The sequence below is a fragment of the Ictidomys tridecemlineatus genome, chromosome 11 (assembly GCF_052094955.1).
Source record: "Ictidomys tridecemlineatus isolate mIctTri1 chromosome 11, mIctTri1.hap1, whole genome shotgun sequence".
Taxonomy (NCBI): Eukaryota; Metazoa; Chordata; class Mammalia; order Rodentia; family Sciuridae; genus Ictidomys; species Ictidomys tridecemlineatus.
This window is the reverse complement of record NC_135487.1, coordinates 3,187,766-3,202,904: the sequence shown is the minus strand read 5'-3', so window position 1 is coordinate 3,202,904 and position 15,139 is coordinate 3,187,766. Positions and strand designations below refer to the sequence as shown.

At 53.3% G+C, this 15,139-nt stretch overlaps 1 protein-coding gene across 16 annotated transcripts in view; it reads left to right on the top strand.

The window, feature by feature from the left end:
• Nphp4 (nephrocystin 4) overlaps nucleotides 1-15,139 on the top strand; it is a 100,856-nt gene that overhangs the window by 36,928 nt on the left and 48,789 nt on the right. For all 16 annotated transcript variants that reach the window (XR_013427350.1, XR_013427351.1, XR_013427352.1 and 13 more), the window contains 2 exons: nucleotides 5,589-5,771; nucleotides 9,140-9,278. Coding sequence is in view for 13 of the 16 variants with exons in the window: in XM_078025098.1 (XP_077881224.1) it covers nucleotides 5,589-5,771; nucleotides 9,140-9,278 (322 nt within the window). In the remaining 3 variants the exon portion in view is untranslated. The remainder of the gene's footprint in view (nucleotides 1-5,588; nucleotides 5,772-9,139; nucleotides 9,279-15,139) is intronic.

The window sequence follows — 15,139 nt, the reverse complement described above, 5'->3', positions numbered from 1 at the left end:
GTGATTCTCGCATATTCCTTTCTCCAGAGGAGCTTTTGCAGCAAGGGCGCGATGCTGCTGACCTTCTGCTGACCTTCTGCTGGGGCTCTGGTGAATTTGCAGAGGAACTTAGAGAGGGTTTGCATTTAAGGATGTTGGGCCGTCTTTGGTGCATTCACGTCTGTTCTGGTGCCTTCTGAAGAGCTTCTTCTGGTTTTGAAAGTGGATGGCACGCTTCACGCCACAGTGAGTCCCTGTGCAGCGGCAGGGAGTGGGCGTTCCTTTCCCTCTGCCCTCTGACCCACCACCGTGTTGGCATTGTCCTCGTGGGTGGTCATCAGTGTTTTAAAACCGGACCAGCACTGTGCAGAACTCTCACTGCGTGGCACCCGCTTTTTGGATTAAGTTTGACTTTTGAGGTATTAAGGGTGCACATGCAGTTGTGAGCAATGAAGCAGAGCAGGCCTGTGTCCTGGTGGCCCAGCGCTAATACTGACCTTGATGAGCGCATATTCTGGTCTCAGGTCCTGCTGGTCAGCATGGTCCTTCTTGACTGGTGTCCTCTGCGCCCTCCCCAGGAACTCTGCCTGTCGCAGGACATTCTTCTGCCCTGCCTCTGCCAGGCCCTCTGCCTGTGTGGGCCTCTTCTCTGCTGGCCTGGCTGGGTGCAGGGGTGGGGGCTGTGGACAGCTCTGCTTGCTCAGCTGACCTCCTTCCCAGCTGGTGACCCAAAGACAGAGGGCCACTTCCCCTAAGGTCTTTGGAGGTAGCTCACTAAGAGTCCCTTTCCTGGAGTAGTCACTGGCACAGAGGATGGAGTTCTGTTGCCCTACTGTGTGGCCCAGGAGGCAGTGCTGCTCCAAGCCAGGCTCCAGAGGGTGCAGTGCCCACAGGAGTGGACGTCAGGCCTCACACCTGAGCCCAGCAGCCAGGGATTTGTAGGACCTAGTTGGGGTGGGGCAGGAGGGAGCAGGACCAGGCAGAGCGCACTCTGCAGGGCAAGTGGAGACAAGCCCCGTGGTGTCCCTTTGTGGCCTCTGGCTGACTCTGTCCCTCTGGGTCAGAGGCTGTGGGCCCGTTCACCTCCCAGGCTGCGTCCCCTACTCAGTGCCAGTGTTGCTTCTGTCAGTCATTGTGGGTGTGACAGTGTGTTGAAAAGAGGCCATGTTTTGCGAACCCTTTGGCATGAAGAGCCGCCCCAGGGTGCAGAGCTTTCTTTCCTTGAGCAAGTTCGTAACTAAAAAGGCTGCCGTGCCCTGCTGAGAGAACTGGAACCGGTGCCTGTTAAGTGATGGCTGTGCCTTCACACAACTCTGCAAGTACTGTGCCACACAGGAGACCAAGTGACATCAGCTCTGGGCTGTCGGGTTTCCTTTTCTACAGAGGATGGCGTGAAGGACCTTAGCCAGAAGCAGCTGCCACGTTTACGCACCTCTGACTTGGATGCGGTTGCCCCTTGACCTGCTGGTGCCTGTCCCATGGCCTCTGCTGGAGGACCGGCAGGAAAGCAGAGGCCAGGTGCAGACGCACCATCCTCCCTCTGCACACTTCACCTGGGCGGGTTTCGCCTCAGTGGCCAGAATCCCGTTGTCCCTTTTGGAGAATGCTAGAGAACAAGTTGCCTGAGGAGGTGCTGGGACTCGGCCTCTGTCTGCGAGCTGGGTCCTCCAGCCCTTCGTGCTCCTGCAGGCCCAGCATCCTGCGGTACTGGGCTCTGGGCTCCACCTCCTGCCTCTGCTCCTGGTTTGTGTCCCTGGATGGGTCTCAGCCATCCTCCGGGTGCGGTTGGTAGCTTTGGGCTACATGGGCTCGTGGGTGCAGAGGGCGGTGCTGATGGTCAGCCTGGAGGCCTGTCCTCTTCCACCAAGACCAGGAGCCAGTGTTAGCTGGGGTCTGCCGCAGCCTGTCTGCTCCTGGTCTGTTAGGAGCCTGTACGTGGCTCTCTCCTCTTTGTTTTGTCCCCCTTCTGTGGTCAGTGATGCTGGGAACACAGAGACACTTCTGCCCGGCAGTTTTTCTTTTTAACCTGTGTTCAGCCAGGCGCCCTGTGTGCTCAGCTCGTCAGGGCTCTGTCCCCCCTGCCTCTGGAAGTGGCCTCAGCAGCTGTGAGTTGAGGGCTGGGTGGGCAGGCCCTCCCCTTTTGCCCAGGCAGGATGCCATCTCCCTTCTGCTCTGCATTCTCTGTGTGCCCAGCAGGATGGTGCCCAGACTCAGTGGTATGATGACCTGGGCAGCCCTTGCTGGAAATCTAAAGGAAATAAAGCCCATGAAGTGGCATGAAGTTCTAGCCTGTCACCATAGGGGACCATGAGTTCCCTGGGGCTGTCCTACACAGTACCACTGATGGCTGGTGTAGAACCACAGTTTATTCTCACAGTTCTGGAGGCTGCAGACTTAAAAGCAGTCCCCTGGGCCAGAATCGAGGTGCCGCAGGTCCCTTCCTCCAGAGCTCTGGGCCGGGGCTCCTGGCTCTCGCAGGTTGGTGCTTGGCCTGTCGCCGTGCTGCCGTCTCCTCGCTGTCAGCGTGTGGCTCTCTTCCCCACATGCCTCCCTCTGGCTCCCGATCAAGCCTGTCTGCCCTGCTCTTACTGGGACACTTGCCATCGGGTTTAGGGCCAACCTTGGTACTCAGGGGTGATCTCATCTTGTGATGATTAACTGCATCTGCAGAGACCCTTGTTCCAAGTACAGTCACAGGCACAGGTTCTGGGGGTTAGGGAGGACACGGGTCTTTTGGGGAACTACTACTCAGCCCACCACAGGGACTCCCAAAGACCAGTGTCTGTGTTCTGTCTGTGGCTTTGCTGGTATTTCTGCTCCATTGGCAAGACCTGGCTCGTAACACAGTGTATGCCTTTGGCATTTTGCATCATGTTTATCACAGTCAAAAGTCCAAATGGGGATGATTCAATGCGTTTTGGACTTTTCTTTTTAGTTTGCATAGATTCAAATCTGAGTTGGGCAGGACAAGGAATGATTTAATCATCTGCGGGCTGTGTTGCTCAGGCTGGGCTGAGGCCCTGGGCTCAAATGACCCTTCTTCCTCAGCCTCCTGTGTGTCACATGCCTGGCTAGCTGACCTAATCCTGACCCCAGAACTCACTGAGAAGAGGAGCCTGTTGAGTACCTGCTGCTGGATGGACCTGGGGCCAGTGGGCGGCAGGGAGGCTCCCAGCTGCAGTGCCTCTGTGGGCCACCTCAGGCTAATCCTTGGCAGGTGCATTGGCTAATCCAGCCCAGGTGTCCCCTCGAGGTCCTAGAGCGTGACAGTAGCCATCTCTTTTTGTTAAACCTATTTAAGATAAAAATGAAGAAAAATGGGTTCTTACGTAGCTGATAGGTACTGCACACGCAGAGATTTGTGTCAGTTGAAAACAAAGAAAAACAAAACCACCCAAAGAAAACCATGAAACTGTAAAATCAGACCTGGGAATCGCCTGTTTTAGGAAGGGAAATGGAAGGAGTTGCGTGGACGGCATGGAAACCTGGTGTGTTCATTTTCATCCTGACATAAACTTTCGTTTTTCAGGTGACCGTTTACCAGAGCAGTTTGGACATCATTGAACCCTGAGAGTGTTATAGTGACCAGGTTTCCTAATAAGTTTATAGTGATTTTGTTTTTAAAAGGCGGTCGATTGACACTAGCTTTGTTGACACCCTGTGGTTGCTTGGGACCCTTTGGTGATCTGCTACTCCATCAGAGGGGCAGACAGATGCTGTTTGTACTTGACAGAGGTTGAGAGTGGCAAGGTCACATGCACTGGCTTCTTGGTTTTCTGACTCTCTGTCTAGGATGTGGGTTTTAACTCCTTCTATCGCCAGGGACTAAAGTCCCCCTGTCCACATTATAGCGGCTTGCATGTGACCGTGTTCTACCTGGCAATCTAAAATGTGGGTCTGGTGAAGGATCAGCCTGGGTCTTGCTGGAGTGGACGGTTCAAGGGCCGGCTGTGTGGGATGAAAGAGTAATAAAACAAGATGCCGGTTCTGGATTTTTTTCTATCATGGACGTAAAGGATTGTTTTAGCTTTTTTTGTTGCTGTGACTAAGAGGACCCGGCCAGAACACCTGTGGAGGAGGAGAAGTTTATTTAAGGGCTCACGGTTTTAGTGGTCTCAGCCCATACAGCCAGTTCTATTCTATCATGGTGGAAGAGTGTGGCAGAGGGAAGCAGCTCACATGATCAGGAAGCAGACAGACTCCGCTCTCCAGATAGAAAATATACACCCCATAGTCCTGTCCCCAGTGAACCATTTTCTCTAGCCACTCCCCACCTGCCTCCAGTTACCACTCAGTTAATCACATCAGGGATGGATTCACTGATTAGGTTAAGGATGTAGCCCAGTCATTTCTTCTGTAAACTTTCTTGCATTGTCTCACCTGTGAATTTCTGGGGGACACCTCATATCCAAACCATAGCAAGGACTTAATAGGACGGGATGTCATTTGGCAAGGAACAGTTAGAAGAGACTGTTTGGTCTCCTTGTCTGTGTTCACACTGGCTGGTTCATGAGCCGGGCAGTGGTTTAACCCATTCAGGCCTCTATCCATGCCAGGAATCCAGCCACAGGACTTTTGGCGTGAGTGTGGGATCGCCGTTGGCCCCAGTGCAGTGAGTGCGTCTGCTTACCTAGTGGCCCATGCTTTACTCACCCCAGCTTCCCTTCCTCACCAAGAGGGGGAGCCCTGTCCCAGGCTGCCCCATGTGTGGCCCTGCCTTGGTTGGGTTCTTGCACTGGCAGTGGTTAAGCTCCTCTGGGGACACCCCAGAGCCCTGGGCCAGGCATCTGGATATGCTCCATCTACCAAGGGAGCCTGCCGCATCCCCAGTCAGAGCCTCAGTTGCTAGCTGGTGCACTCCAAGGCTCATTGCTGGGGCTGTGCCATGTCCCAGCACCCAGTGAAGACCTGGGGCTCAGCTGTATTCTTATTTTTTTTAAAAAAATAAATGCATAAAAGTGGGAACTTCAAAGCATTTTGCTGAACCCAGCCCTGAAACCATCTTTGTGAAGGTGACTTTCTATAAATGTGGTTGCTAACCCTGGAGTTTCCTCAGGGTCCTCATTTCTTTCATCTGACAAAGGACAGAGAAAATAAAAGAAGCGTCAATTCCTAAAATTGGACCTGACTGACTTCCCAGTTTCATGTCAAGTCACATCTATGAAATGTGCCATTTTAAGCCAAAGCTTTGCTGAAGAACCTGTGTGCGATGGTGGTGGCTTGAGCACGCAGTGCGGCCTGGAGTATTTCTGAGAGTTTTTTTAATCTCTAACACCAAGTGCTGTTTTTGTTGGTTGGATCTGAAGAGAGTCTGGAGAAGTATCGAGTGTTCGCAGACCTGCAGGCAGGTCCTCATGGGATCTTCAAGAGGGAAGTCGGTGTTGGCTCGAGTCAAAGGAGGAGGCTGGCTGGGGGCAGGTCCTGCCCGGGTGGCGGGCCCCTGGGTGGGCTGGTACTGTGGGTGCTGCATCCGCCTGTGTCAGTCCCTCCTGTGTAGAATGGCGTGGGTGGGCCCGTGCTGCACACAGCTTGGAGTGACCCTGCGTGGCAGCACTGGGGCTGACCCGCCAGGCTCTGCTAACCCTGTCGTGGGCCCTTTTCCCCTCCAGGCAGCTGTGGCCTCTTCCTTGTCCAGCTTGGCGTGCATGCGTGCGGTCCGCTGGGCTGTGTGGAGCCCAGTGCTGGATGTCCGTGCCGGAAGTGTGACTTTGCCTCTGCAGGGCGGGGTCCTGCACAACCCCTTGCACTGCCTGGTCTATCAGGTGCCCTCAGCCAGCAGGAGCTCTGAAGAGGTAAGCCACGTGTGATTCTTCTCCATTGAGCTTCTAGCAAGTTCTCTCACTTTTAAAACCAGAAGTTGGCAAATAGCATTGCAGATGTTTCAGGAACAGTATGTTTTCACATTATGGATACACCCTTAGAAAGACAGAGAGCCAGGGCCATGGCACCTCTGATCCCAGGGGCTCGGGAGGCTGCGGCAGGAGGAGGGCGAGTTCAGAGCCAGCCTCACAACTCAGTGAGGCCCTGTCTCTAAATCAAATGTAAAACAGGGCTGGGGTGTGGCTCGGTGGTGCCCCTGGGTTCCCCCCACAAGAAAAGACAAAGATGTTGTGAGCCAGAGTCGGGAGTGTACTCAGTGTGGCCAGCTGGGGCTTTCCTGGCGCCCACTCCTGTGTCTCCCTGTGCTCACTGTGCCTCGGGCTGCACTTCTGCGTCTTCCTGACGCCTCTGGCGCTGGTCAGGTCAGACCGGTAGGGACCGAGGGACGCCCACTCTGGCCCTGTGCCAGGTGACTCCTTGTCCTGTTGCTTCATTCAGTGGACTTGTGTTGAGCACCTGTGGAGACACCAAGAAAAATGTCCCTGCCCTCATGGGGTTTACAGCTCAGTGGGGTGGCAGGTGTGCGTCAGGAAAAACACGGAGCGTGTGAGTGCTCCAGGGTGTCTGGGCGAGTGGGTTGTGGGCGGTGTTACTGGGGTCACTCCACTTCACTGTTTATCAGGAAACAAAATGTCATCATGATGATATGTCCTTCCTTCAGTAACTCCTGTTTTTCCCCTTTAAAAAGGACACTTATGTTCTTTTTAAAAGAATATTTATATCTCCAGAACCTGCCACCCTCAGTTCTTAGCGGGACTTATGCTACTTACCTTTGTTTTCTTAATTACGTGGTTCTGTTGCTGCTGTTCCCAGTGTGTCTGTTTTAGACATTATATGTCGACGTCCAGTCCTGATGGATGGGGACACTAGCTATTGGACACACTCCTCTTCCTTTTTTAAAAAAAAAAAAATCTTTATTTATTTATTTTTATATGGTGCTGAGGATCGAACCCAGGGCGTCGTGTGCTAGGTGAGCGCTGTACCGCTGAGCCACAACCCCAGCCCCACTCCTGTTCCTCTTAAGAAACACCGCTCGGCCTTGGATTCACATCCGTCTCAGGAAGTGTGCAGCACAGCCCAGCATGGCTGGTCGGAGAGCCAGAACGGCTGGGAACTGGAAATCACTAGGACAGCACGGAGTCGGGAGCTCGGGAAGCAACTGCAAAGTTGCTGGCCTCGAGCTGCATGTGGTGGTTTGACCCTTCGCAGCCTGGGGTAGTTTGAGAGCTGACTTGTGGGGTGGACTGCCATCCAGCCCAGCATTGCCCACTGGTAGGAGCACATGCAGATCCGACGGGTGTGGTGCAGGCTTAGGGACTTCAGGAGCGGTGCTGATGTGGGAACTGTGGCCCGCAGGAGGCTGGTCACAAACTGTGGCCTGAATGTGCTTTGCCTGAATGGGTTTGCTTCTGCCAAGCAAAAATCGCAAGAGTCTTTTTTTATGGGATGTGGACCAACGTCAGAGTCTGATGGTGTAAGCTTTTAAATGTCCACGGGACAATCTAAAGTTAATTGACACACAGGGAGCCTGGAAAAGCTCCACTTGGGGAACAAGACATTAATAGACATGGTCACGGAGATGACACAGATGTTGGAGTCATCAGACAGACTTTAAAGGAGCCACTGCTACTGAGTGGAGCTTACCCAGAAATGGAGTCTCTTTATTTGAAAGTCAATAGAGGTAGTTCACTGTAGCACCAACAGTCTAAAGAAGGAAAACCGTGTGATCATTGCAATTGATGCAGAAGAAGCACTGGACAGGACTCAGTGCCTGTTTGTCACGAATGCTCAAGCAGCTGCCAGGGGCAGGAGGCGTCCTTGTGGTGGTGAAAAGCTGCACGCTGTTCCCCAGAGTCGGGAGCGAGGGAAGGACACCCACTCGGGCCTTGAACTCCTGCCCAGCCTTCACAGGGAGTTCCAGCCAGCGCAGGTGTCGAGGCAGAAGGCGCTCAGTTCACTAGCGGGGAGAGACAGTGTCCTGTGTGTGGACAGCGTGTCTGTCCGTGTCCCGGATCCCAAGGGGTGTGGAACAGATGTTCCAGAGTGGCCCCCGAGAGCACGTTGTGAGCATGGAAAGTCGTCCTGTTCTCCTGGACACGAGCAAGGGGCAGCAGAAGGCAAAGTGTGAAGAGGCCGCTTCTGGAGCCCTCCTCTCCACGAAGTAAACGCAGCAGAAGGTGCTCGCAGCCTCGTGTGCTGAAGACCCAGGACTCGCGCCTTTTGCAGATGCCATTAGTTTCGTTTTGGTTCCACCTGGGTGAAGTCTGAGGAGACTTGCATACCAGGGAGACTCCATGCCCAAACCAGCCTGCAGGGGGGTGAGCGCAGTCGGAGTGCCAGCAGGCTCTTTTTTTGTAGATACAGACAAGCTGATTCTGAAACTTACACAAAAAGACGAATTGGAAGAGTCCAACAGTTTTGAAGATGGGCAATACAGTGGGAGGCAGCTGTGCTGCTGGATTTTAGGACTCCTGGAAATCGGAGCTGGGGAGCTGGCGGGGCGGAGCGGCCGGGGCATTCCCTGCAGCCCTCCTCGGCTTCCCATGGAGACCTGGCAGTCCCAGCATGGCTCCTCACGCTTCGCCTCCGCCCAGCACAGGGGTGGCGCCTGTTGGGCCCGGGCACAGCTTGCGGAGCTTCACTGCGCTGAGTGGGACAGCCCGTCTCGGAAGGGCAGCCGGTGGTTTTGTTCCCACGAATTTCTCAAGGCAGCTGAGCCTGGCTGCTGGAGAAGTTGGCGGGGTGGTCGGGGGGAGGCGGGTCCCACATGACCACACGCAGCAGCAGCAGCCCCCCCACGAGGGGGAGTGGTCTGGATCCCAGTTGTGCAGCTGGCCGCGTGAACCTGTGCAGGGGTTAAATCCCTAGAGGTAAAAAGTATAAAGCCATTTGTACACATTGTAGAAAAATAAAAATATGGTGGTTCATGAAGTATACTTTTTAATACCTTTATTTGTTCATATGTGGTGCTGAGGATCGAACCCAGGGCCTCTCATGTACTAGGCGAGCACTCTACAGCTGAGCCACAACCCCAGCCCATTTATTAAGTATTTTAAACTAACTTCTACTTGGATAAATGCCATTCTGTGATGAGGTCTTCTAGGATTTCAGTGTCACCACTGGTGGTTTTGTGCTCTGAAAATCGCCTCACATAGGCTAAGAATGCGTGGCTTTAGCTAACTTTGGTCTTACTGGGGCTTTCTTTTGGGGTGGTGTGCTGTCCCTGGGGGTCATTCCAACAGGAGTGCTGACCAAGCGGCTGCACCTCTCTCCACCCTAGGTGAAGCAGGTGGAGTCAGGGACAGTCCAGTTCCAGTTCTCACTGAACCGGGAAGAGCCTCTAGGCACACCCACGGAGCATGCCAACGGCCCCAAGGCAGCGCGGCGGTCCTGCAAGAGGCCTCCCTCGTCCCCTTCAGGTGAGCAAGTGTGGAGAGCGAGTCTTGAAGCCCCAGCGTCCTTCCCTCAGTTCCCAAGCAGGTCTTTAGTCCCACACAGCTGTGGTCAGTTTACAGGACAATTGTTAGAGATGGCTTTAATCTGGGTCAGTTGGTTTTTGCTTGAGACGATGGTGGAGCCGGGACCGTGTGATGAAGTGTGGTCTGTGTGACACCTTCCCCTGGCTGTCCTGCAGCCTTGGGGCCACCAGCTCTGTTTTGCACTGTTAGTGCAGCTGTCCTTCTGCTTCTGGAAACACTGTCTGGGACTTGGGATTTGGTGCTGTCAGGACGTGCGTAACGAGGGGAGTCAAGGCGGGGCGTGAGCAGCAAGGCCCCCCCCCCCCCCCCCCCCCGGGAGGTCAGGCTTTGTTGTGGGTGGAGGAGTAGTGAGGCCGTCAGCTCAGCCTTGGTTGGCTCAGCGTCTGCTTGGCAGGGACCCTGTGCTTGGGCCTCTTATTTGAAATAAGCTCTGCTGAGAATCGTCCTGTGGTGAAGCGCAGTGGCGTTGAGAGGGAGTCTCAGAGTCCACTGGAGTGGGTGCTGGACCTTGGCCCGGCTTTGGAGCTCTTGCTGGCTGAAGGAGCCTTCGCCTCTCTTTTCTTTCATTCTCCTGGTTTCAGATGGAAAGATCACACAGAGCAGCTTGTGAACCCCCGCGGTGGAGCATGCGTCCCCATCCTCCTGCAGGCTCTCTGCAGCCAATGGGGCCCAGGCACCCAAGTGCCCAGAGGACACTCCCTGTCTCTTGGCCAGGGCTCCTGTCTTGGCACACAGGTGCTCTTGATTCTGTCACTTGGGAATGGTTTTCTTTAGGGGTGGAGATCGCGGTTGGCAGCAGCGGGTCTTGCTGGATTTCGTCTTCTGATCGGTGGGCAGCTCAGCTGTTTCTTTGGCCTAGACCTGGATGTACTGGCCTCTGATTTCATGGTCGTCTTCTGGGTTTTATGAGACTCGTATAAATATTCAGGTCCCCAAACTTAAGTTGATCACTTGGCGACCGACCGCAGTGTGCACATTTCCCTCTTTCCACAGAAGCACTGCTTTCGAAGCTTTGCTTTGCTCTTCCTGTTTTTGAGTTTTGTTCTCTGCAGCTTGTTGTCAGGATTCGGCTCACGGCCACAAGCTCATGAGCGGTCCCACCTTGCCTCGGTGGTGTCCGCTGTGGCAGAGGCAGACCTGTGTTCCACTGGAGTCGCTCAGGATGAGTTCCCGTTTCATTTGAATGACGGTTCTAGCTTTTTGAATGTCCTTGTTGGCTAATTCTAAAATCTTCGACAGATCGCTGTGATTTGTTTTGATGGGTGTGTGGCAGCTGCAGGTCTGTGGGGCTCCATGTGCTGGTGCAACACACTCACAGCGTCAGTGTTCAGGTGGGGCAGAGGGCACGCCCGTCACGGCCAGCTTAGCATTCTTGTGGTTGGAACATGGAAAACCTTCCTTCTCGCTGTTGTGACATGGCCTTCTTTTTACTGAGCCTGCCCTACTGTGCTCACTGTTAACTGAGTCACCCTACTGTGTGAGGGAACTGGAACCCCAGCCTCCTATCTCACTGAGGCTTCCTTCCTATCAACTGACTCCTGCCCTAGCCTCTGTAACCTGGGTCAGTGTGGATCGGTTGGTTTTTGTCCTGATTTGGGTTGTATTTTCCTGCCTCTGTGCACATTTGATAATTTCTGAGTGGAGTCCAGATATTGGAGATTTTCTCTTGTTAGGTGTTGGATATTTTGTGTTTGATAAATATTCTTAAACTTTGGGAAGGGATAGCTCTTTTCTGCTTTTGCTCCTAAAATTCGTTAGCTGGGACCAGATCAGCATTAGTCCAGGGCTGATTATTCCCCCTGAGAAGAAAGGTCTACCCTTGGCTGGGGACTGGCCCTGTTTGGCCCTGGGGACCCCAGAGCTGCTCCCTGTACCCCTGTCTGGTCATTCTCGTCCTGACCAGCGTGCTCTGAGTGCGAGCAGGTGTCTCTGGAAATCCAAGAGCCCGCTGCACACCCACCCGCGGGCTTCCTTGGTCTTCAGGACTGAGCTCGCTCTTCTCAAGGGCCCCCTGTGCTTTGACTGGGCCCCCCACCCTGACCTGCCAGCTGACAGGCCCAGGCAGGGGTAGTCACAGGGTTCCCTTGTTTCCTGCCCTCGGGATTGTTCTTCCTCTATCGCCTGAGGTCCTGGTCTGCAAGACCATTGTTTGACATACTTTGTCTATATTTAAAAAAATGTGTTTCAGATAGGGAGAGTCTGGTCACCCTTGCCCCCCCTGCCTGGAACAGAAGTCTCAGGCCCTGAACTTGCGTCCAGGCTGCCAGCGGCTTTGGAACATTCCAGGCCACAGAGTCATGGCCAGGTGTGTTTCCCCGGCTCTCGAGTCCAGGTTTCTGCTTCCTGCCCACGGTGGATTGCCCCCGTGTGCTACACTTATTTGCTTTTGAGTCTGTTCTGTTTTAAACTAAAAACTCATGGTGAAGAAAGCCAAGGCAGTTTTGAAGAAGAGGGGCTTTGTCCTCCTTGGTTTGCTGATGGACAGTATGACGTGGATGCAGAGAGAGATGAACAGACATGGGGGGTGAGTGTCCTTTTGGTGCTGTGACAAATTTCCACAAGTGACTTGAAACAGTGCAGCCTTATCATTGTGTGGCTCTAGAAGTCAGAGTCCAGAGTGGGTCTTGGGCTCAAATCCAGGCGTCAGCAGGACAGGCTCCTGGAGGTGGTAGGGGGAGCCTTTCCTCGCCCTCTAGAGGCTGGAGGCGCCTGTGTCCCGCGGCCCTCCTCCCTCTGCAGAGGGCAGCTGGCCTCTTCAGCCCCACCCTTGACTCTGACCCTGAGGCCTTCTTTTACTTAACAAGGACAGTGGTGGTGCGCTGGGCCTGCCCTGACCATCCAGCACAGTCTCCCCACCCCAGTCAGCTGATCAGCAGCCTTACTTCCCTTGACAGTGTACAGGACACACTGGTAGGCGTGGGTGTTAAGACGTGGACGTCCTGGGCATGGGGAGCACTTAACTCTGCCCACCAAAAGGAGGACAGATGGAATAGCCAATAAATGGTGCGGCATGATTAGCTGTCCATGTGGAAAACAAAATTCAATCCAAACTTCATTACAGTACAAAAATAAATTCCAGATGGAATAAAAAACAGAACTTTAGAAATTTCAGAAAAAGTTAGAATTAGAAGATTAGAATTAAAAGAATTAAAAATTAAAATTAGAAGAAAGATCGTAAAAAGCTTTTCTCTCTGTCAGGTGTGGTGGCATATGCCTGTCATTCCAGTGGCTTGGGAGGCTGGGGCAGGAGGATTGTGAGTTCAAAGCCAGCCTCAGCAACTTAGCAAGACTCTGTCTCTAAATAAAATGTAAAAAAGGGCTGGGGATGTGCGTCAGTGGTTAAGCACCCTTGGTACAATCCCTGGCACCAAAAAAAAAAAACCCAAAAAACAAAATTCCTCTAAATCAATAAGCTACAGATAAACAAAAAGAAAATAGAAGACACGAGGAGGAAATTCTTGGAGAAGAAATCAGGGTGACTGATAAACGTATGGAAGATGCTCAGTTTTACTAGAGATTGGAGAATGCGAGGTAAGACAAGAAATCCGTTCTCCTCTTGTGGAAAGTCCAGCTGTCTGATGGCGTGAGGTCAGCAGGGATGTGGTTGGGAGGGGCTCTCACCACCCAGGGGGATGAGGCGCGCAGGCTGCTTCCTGGAGCAGCTTCAGGGAGTTGAGCTGACACCCACGACACCTTCCCAGGTGTCTGTTAGAACAGAGAGTTCCTGTGGGACGGAGCGGGTCAAGGAGGCTTGTGACACTTTTTAGTAGTCAGGGATCAAAAGCACTGCCTGCTCCGTTCCGCAGCTCGGGAGCAGCAGGCCATGGCCTCTGCACTCCAGGTAGGTGAAGGGGCTCTTCTCGCACCGCGGTCAACCTGTAGCACATTGTGCTGGACGCAAACAGCAGGTCCTGGAAGGAGAGGCCGGGCCATCAGGCATGCCACTCGCCCCCTGCCTGATGCTCCACTCTGTCCTCAGTCCTCAGCTGTAAAATGGGAGGGGCTAATGGCAAAAATATGAAGAACGAAGCTTGAGGACTCTGAGGACAGAATTGGGAATGCTTTAGTGACTTCCAGGGTGGGAGGCTTCCACCAGCCACAGAGAGGATCGAAATATGACGACATCAAGATAGGAAAACCCTTTCCCACGGAGCAGACTTCACAAAGAAAGTGAGAAGGCAGATCTCCGCCCGGAAGAGGTTGCAAAGCATACACCACTGAGTTAGACTCAGCCCTGGAGGTGCTTCTCTAAGCCAGGTCTGGGTGAGCAGCAGGGAGCAGAAGTGGGCCCAGAGCACGGGAAACAGGGTCGGGCCTGGCGGGGCAGGGGCTGTCCTTAGTATCACCATGCCCTTGCTGTTGCCTGCCTTCTGGTTGGCACCATCAGTGGGCAGTGACCACCTGCCTGGACTCCTTTTGACCAAGGGTTTGCTGAAACAGAGACTGAGTCTTGCTGGAAGCCAGGCAGCCAGCAGGACGCCTCTCCAAGGAGCTTCTCCTCACCTGGTCAGTTCTCCCTGGCTGCTGCCCTCCCTCTCCCCGTCCGCTCAGCGAATGCCGACTCGGTCTGTGAGCTCAGGTGCTCTGAGAGGCTGTGTGCAAACCATCCAGCCACCACGTGTATTAGGAGGTGCAGGGATCGTGGTCGAGGGGTGCAGGGTGGGGTCAGGGAGTACATGGAGGCGTTGCACCTTCTGCTGAGTCTTGCTGTGAACTTAAAACTGCTCAAAAAATAAAGTCTATTAGAAAATCAAAGGATGAGGAAGGATGGAGGGGTAGAGAGTGACTGGTCTGTCATCCTTAATTCGATTAACGTGTGTTCAGGATTTCTGCTTCTAGAACTGAGGCTCACCCGTGGCCAAGGCCAGCGGTTTGTTTTCTGTAGAGGCCACCTAGTAACTACTCAGGCTTCGCGGGCCAGGCGGTCTCTCCTCAGCTGCTGGACTCTGCTGGTGTGCCCCAAAGCCATCAGATGACAGAAGACAACGGGCATGGCCGTGTTCCAGCAGAACTTCCTTTACACTCCCAGTCTGACCTGGGCCTGCAGATGCGAGTCTTAGCTTTCCTTCCTCTTTCTTCATCGGGAGGCAGCTTCCCATCTTTTCCTGCTTTAAAGTAGTTCCAACAGGAGGCAGACCTGCTGCTGGGAGGTCGGGGAGACGCCTCTGCCCCCCGGAACCTGATGCCTTTTGAAGGTTTTTTTTTTTAATTTGGTTTTTAGTTGTAGTTGGGCACAACACCTTTATTTTATTTACTTGTTTTAATGTGGTGCTGAGGATCGAACCCAGGGCCTTGCATGTGGTGGGCGAGTGCTCTACCGCTGAGCCACCACCCCAGCCCTTGCAGGGTTTTTGATGACCATTTACGTTTCTTCTTAAGAGTATTGATCTGATTTGGTTTCCTCCCGTCTGGAGCTGACTTTGGAGCAATGCAGCCATTGCTGATCTCACCTGGTATAGAGCTGCTGGGATAAAGTTGCCCTCAGTTCTAGAATTCTGACTTGAGACTGTGACGAGACTCCTTTCTGGTGTCCTCCTGGCACTGGGCTCTTCCCAGACGTCATTAGTTTCTTAAAGAACTAGCACTCGGTTTTACTGATTGGTTCCTTTAAGTTTCTGTTTTTATCCTTATTTCTAATCAATTCAGTTTTAATTTTATGTGCCTCTATATTAATTCCATCCTTTCAGTTTCTTCAGGTTTTTAGAAAATTGAAAGCTTAATCATTTCTCATCCTTCCCATCCACTTTTTTTTTTGTGTGTGTGTATGCTGAGGATTGAACCTAGGGCCTTGTGCAGGTGAG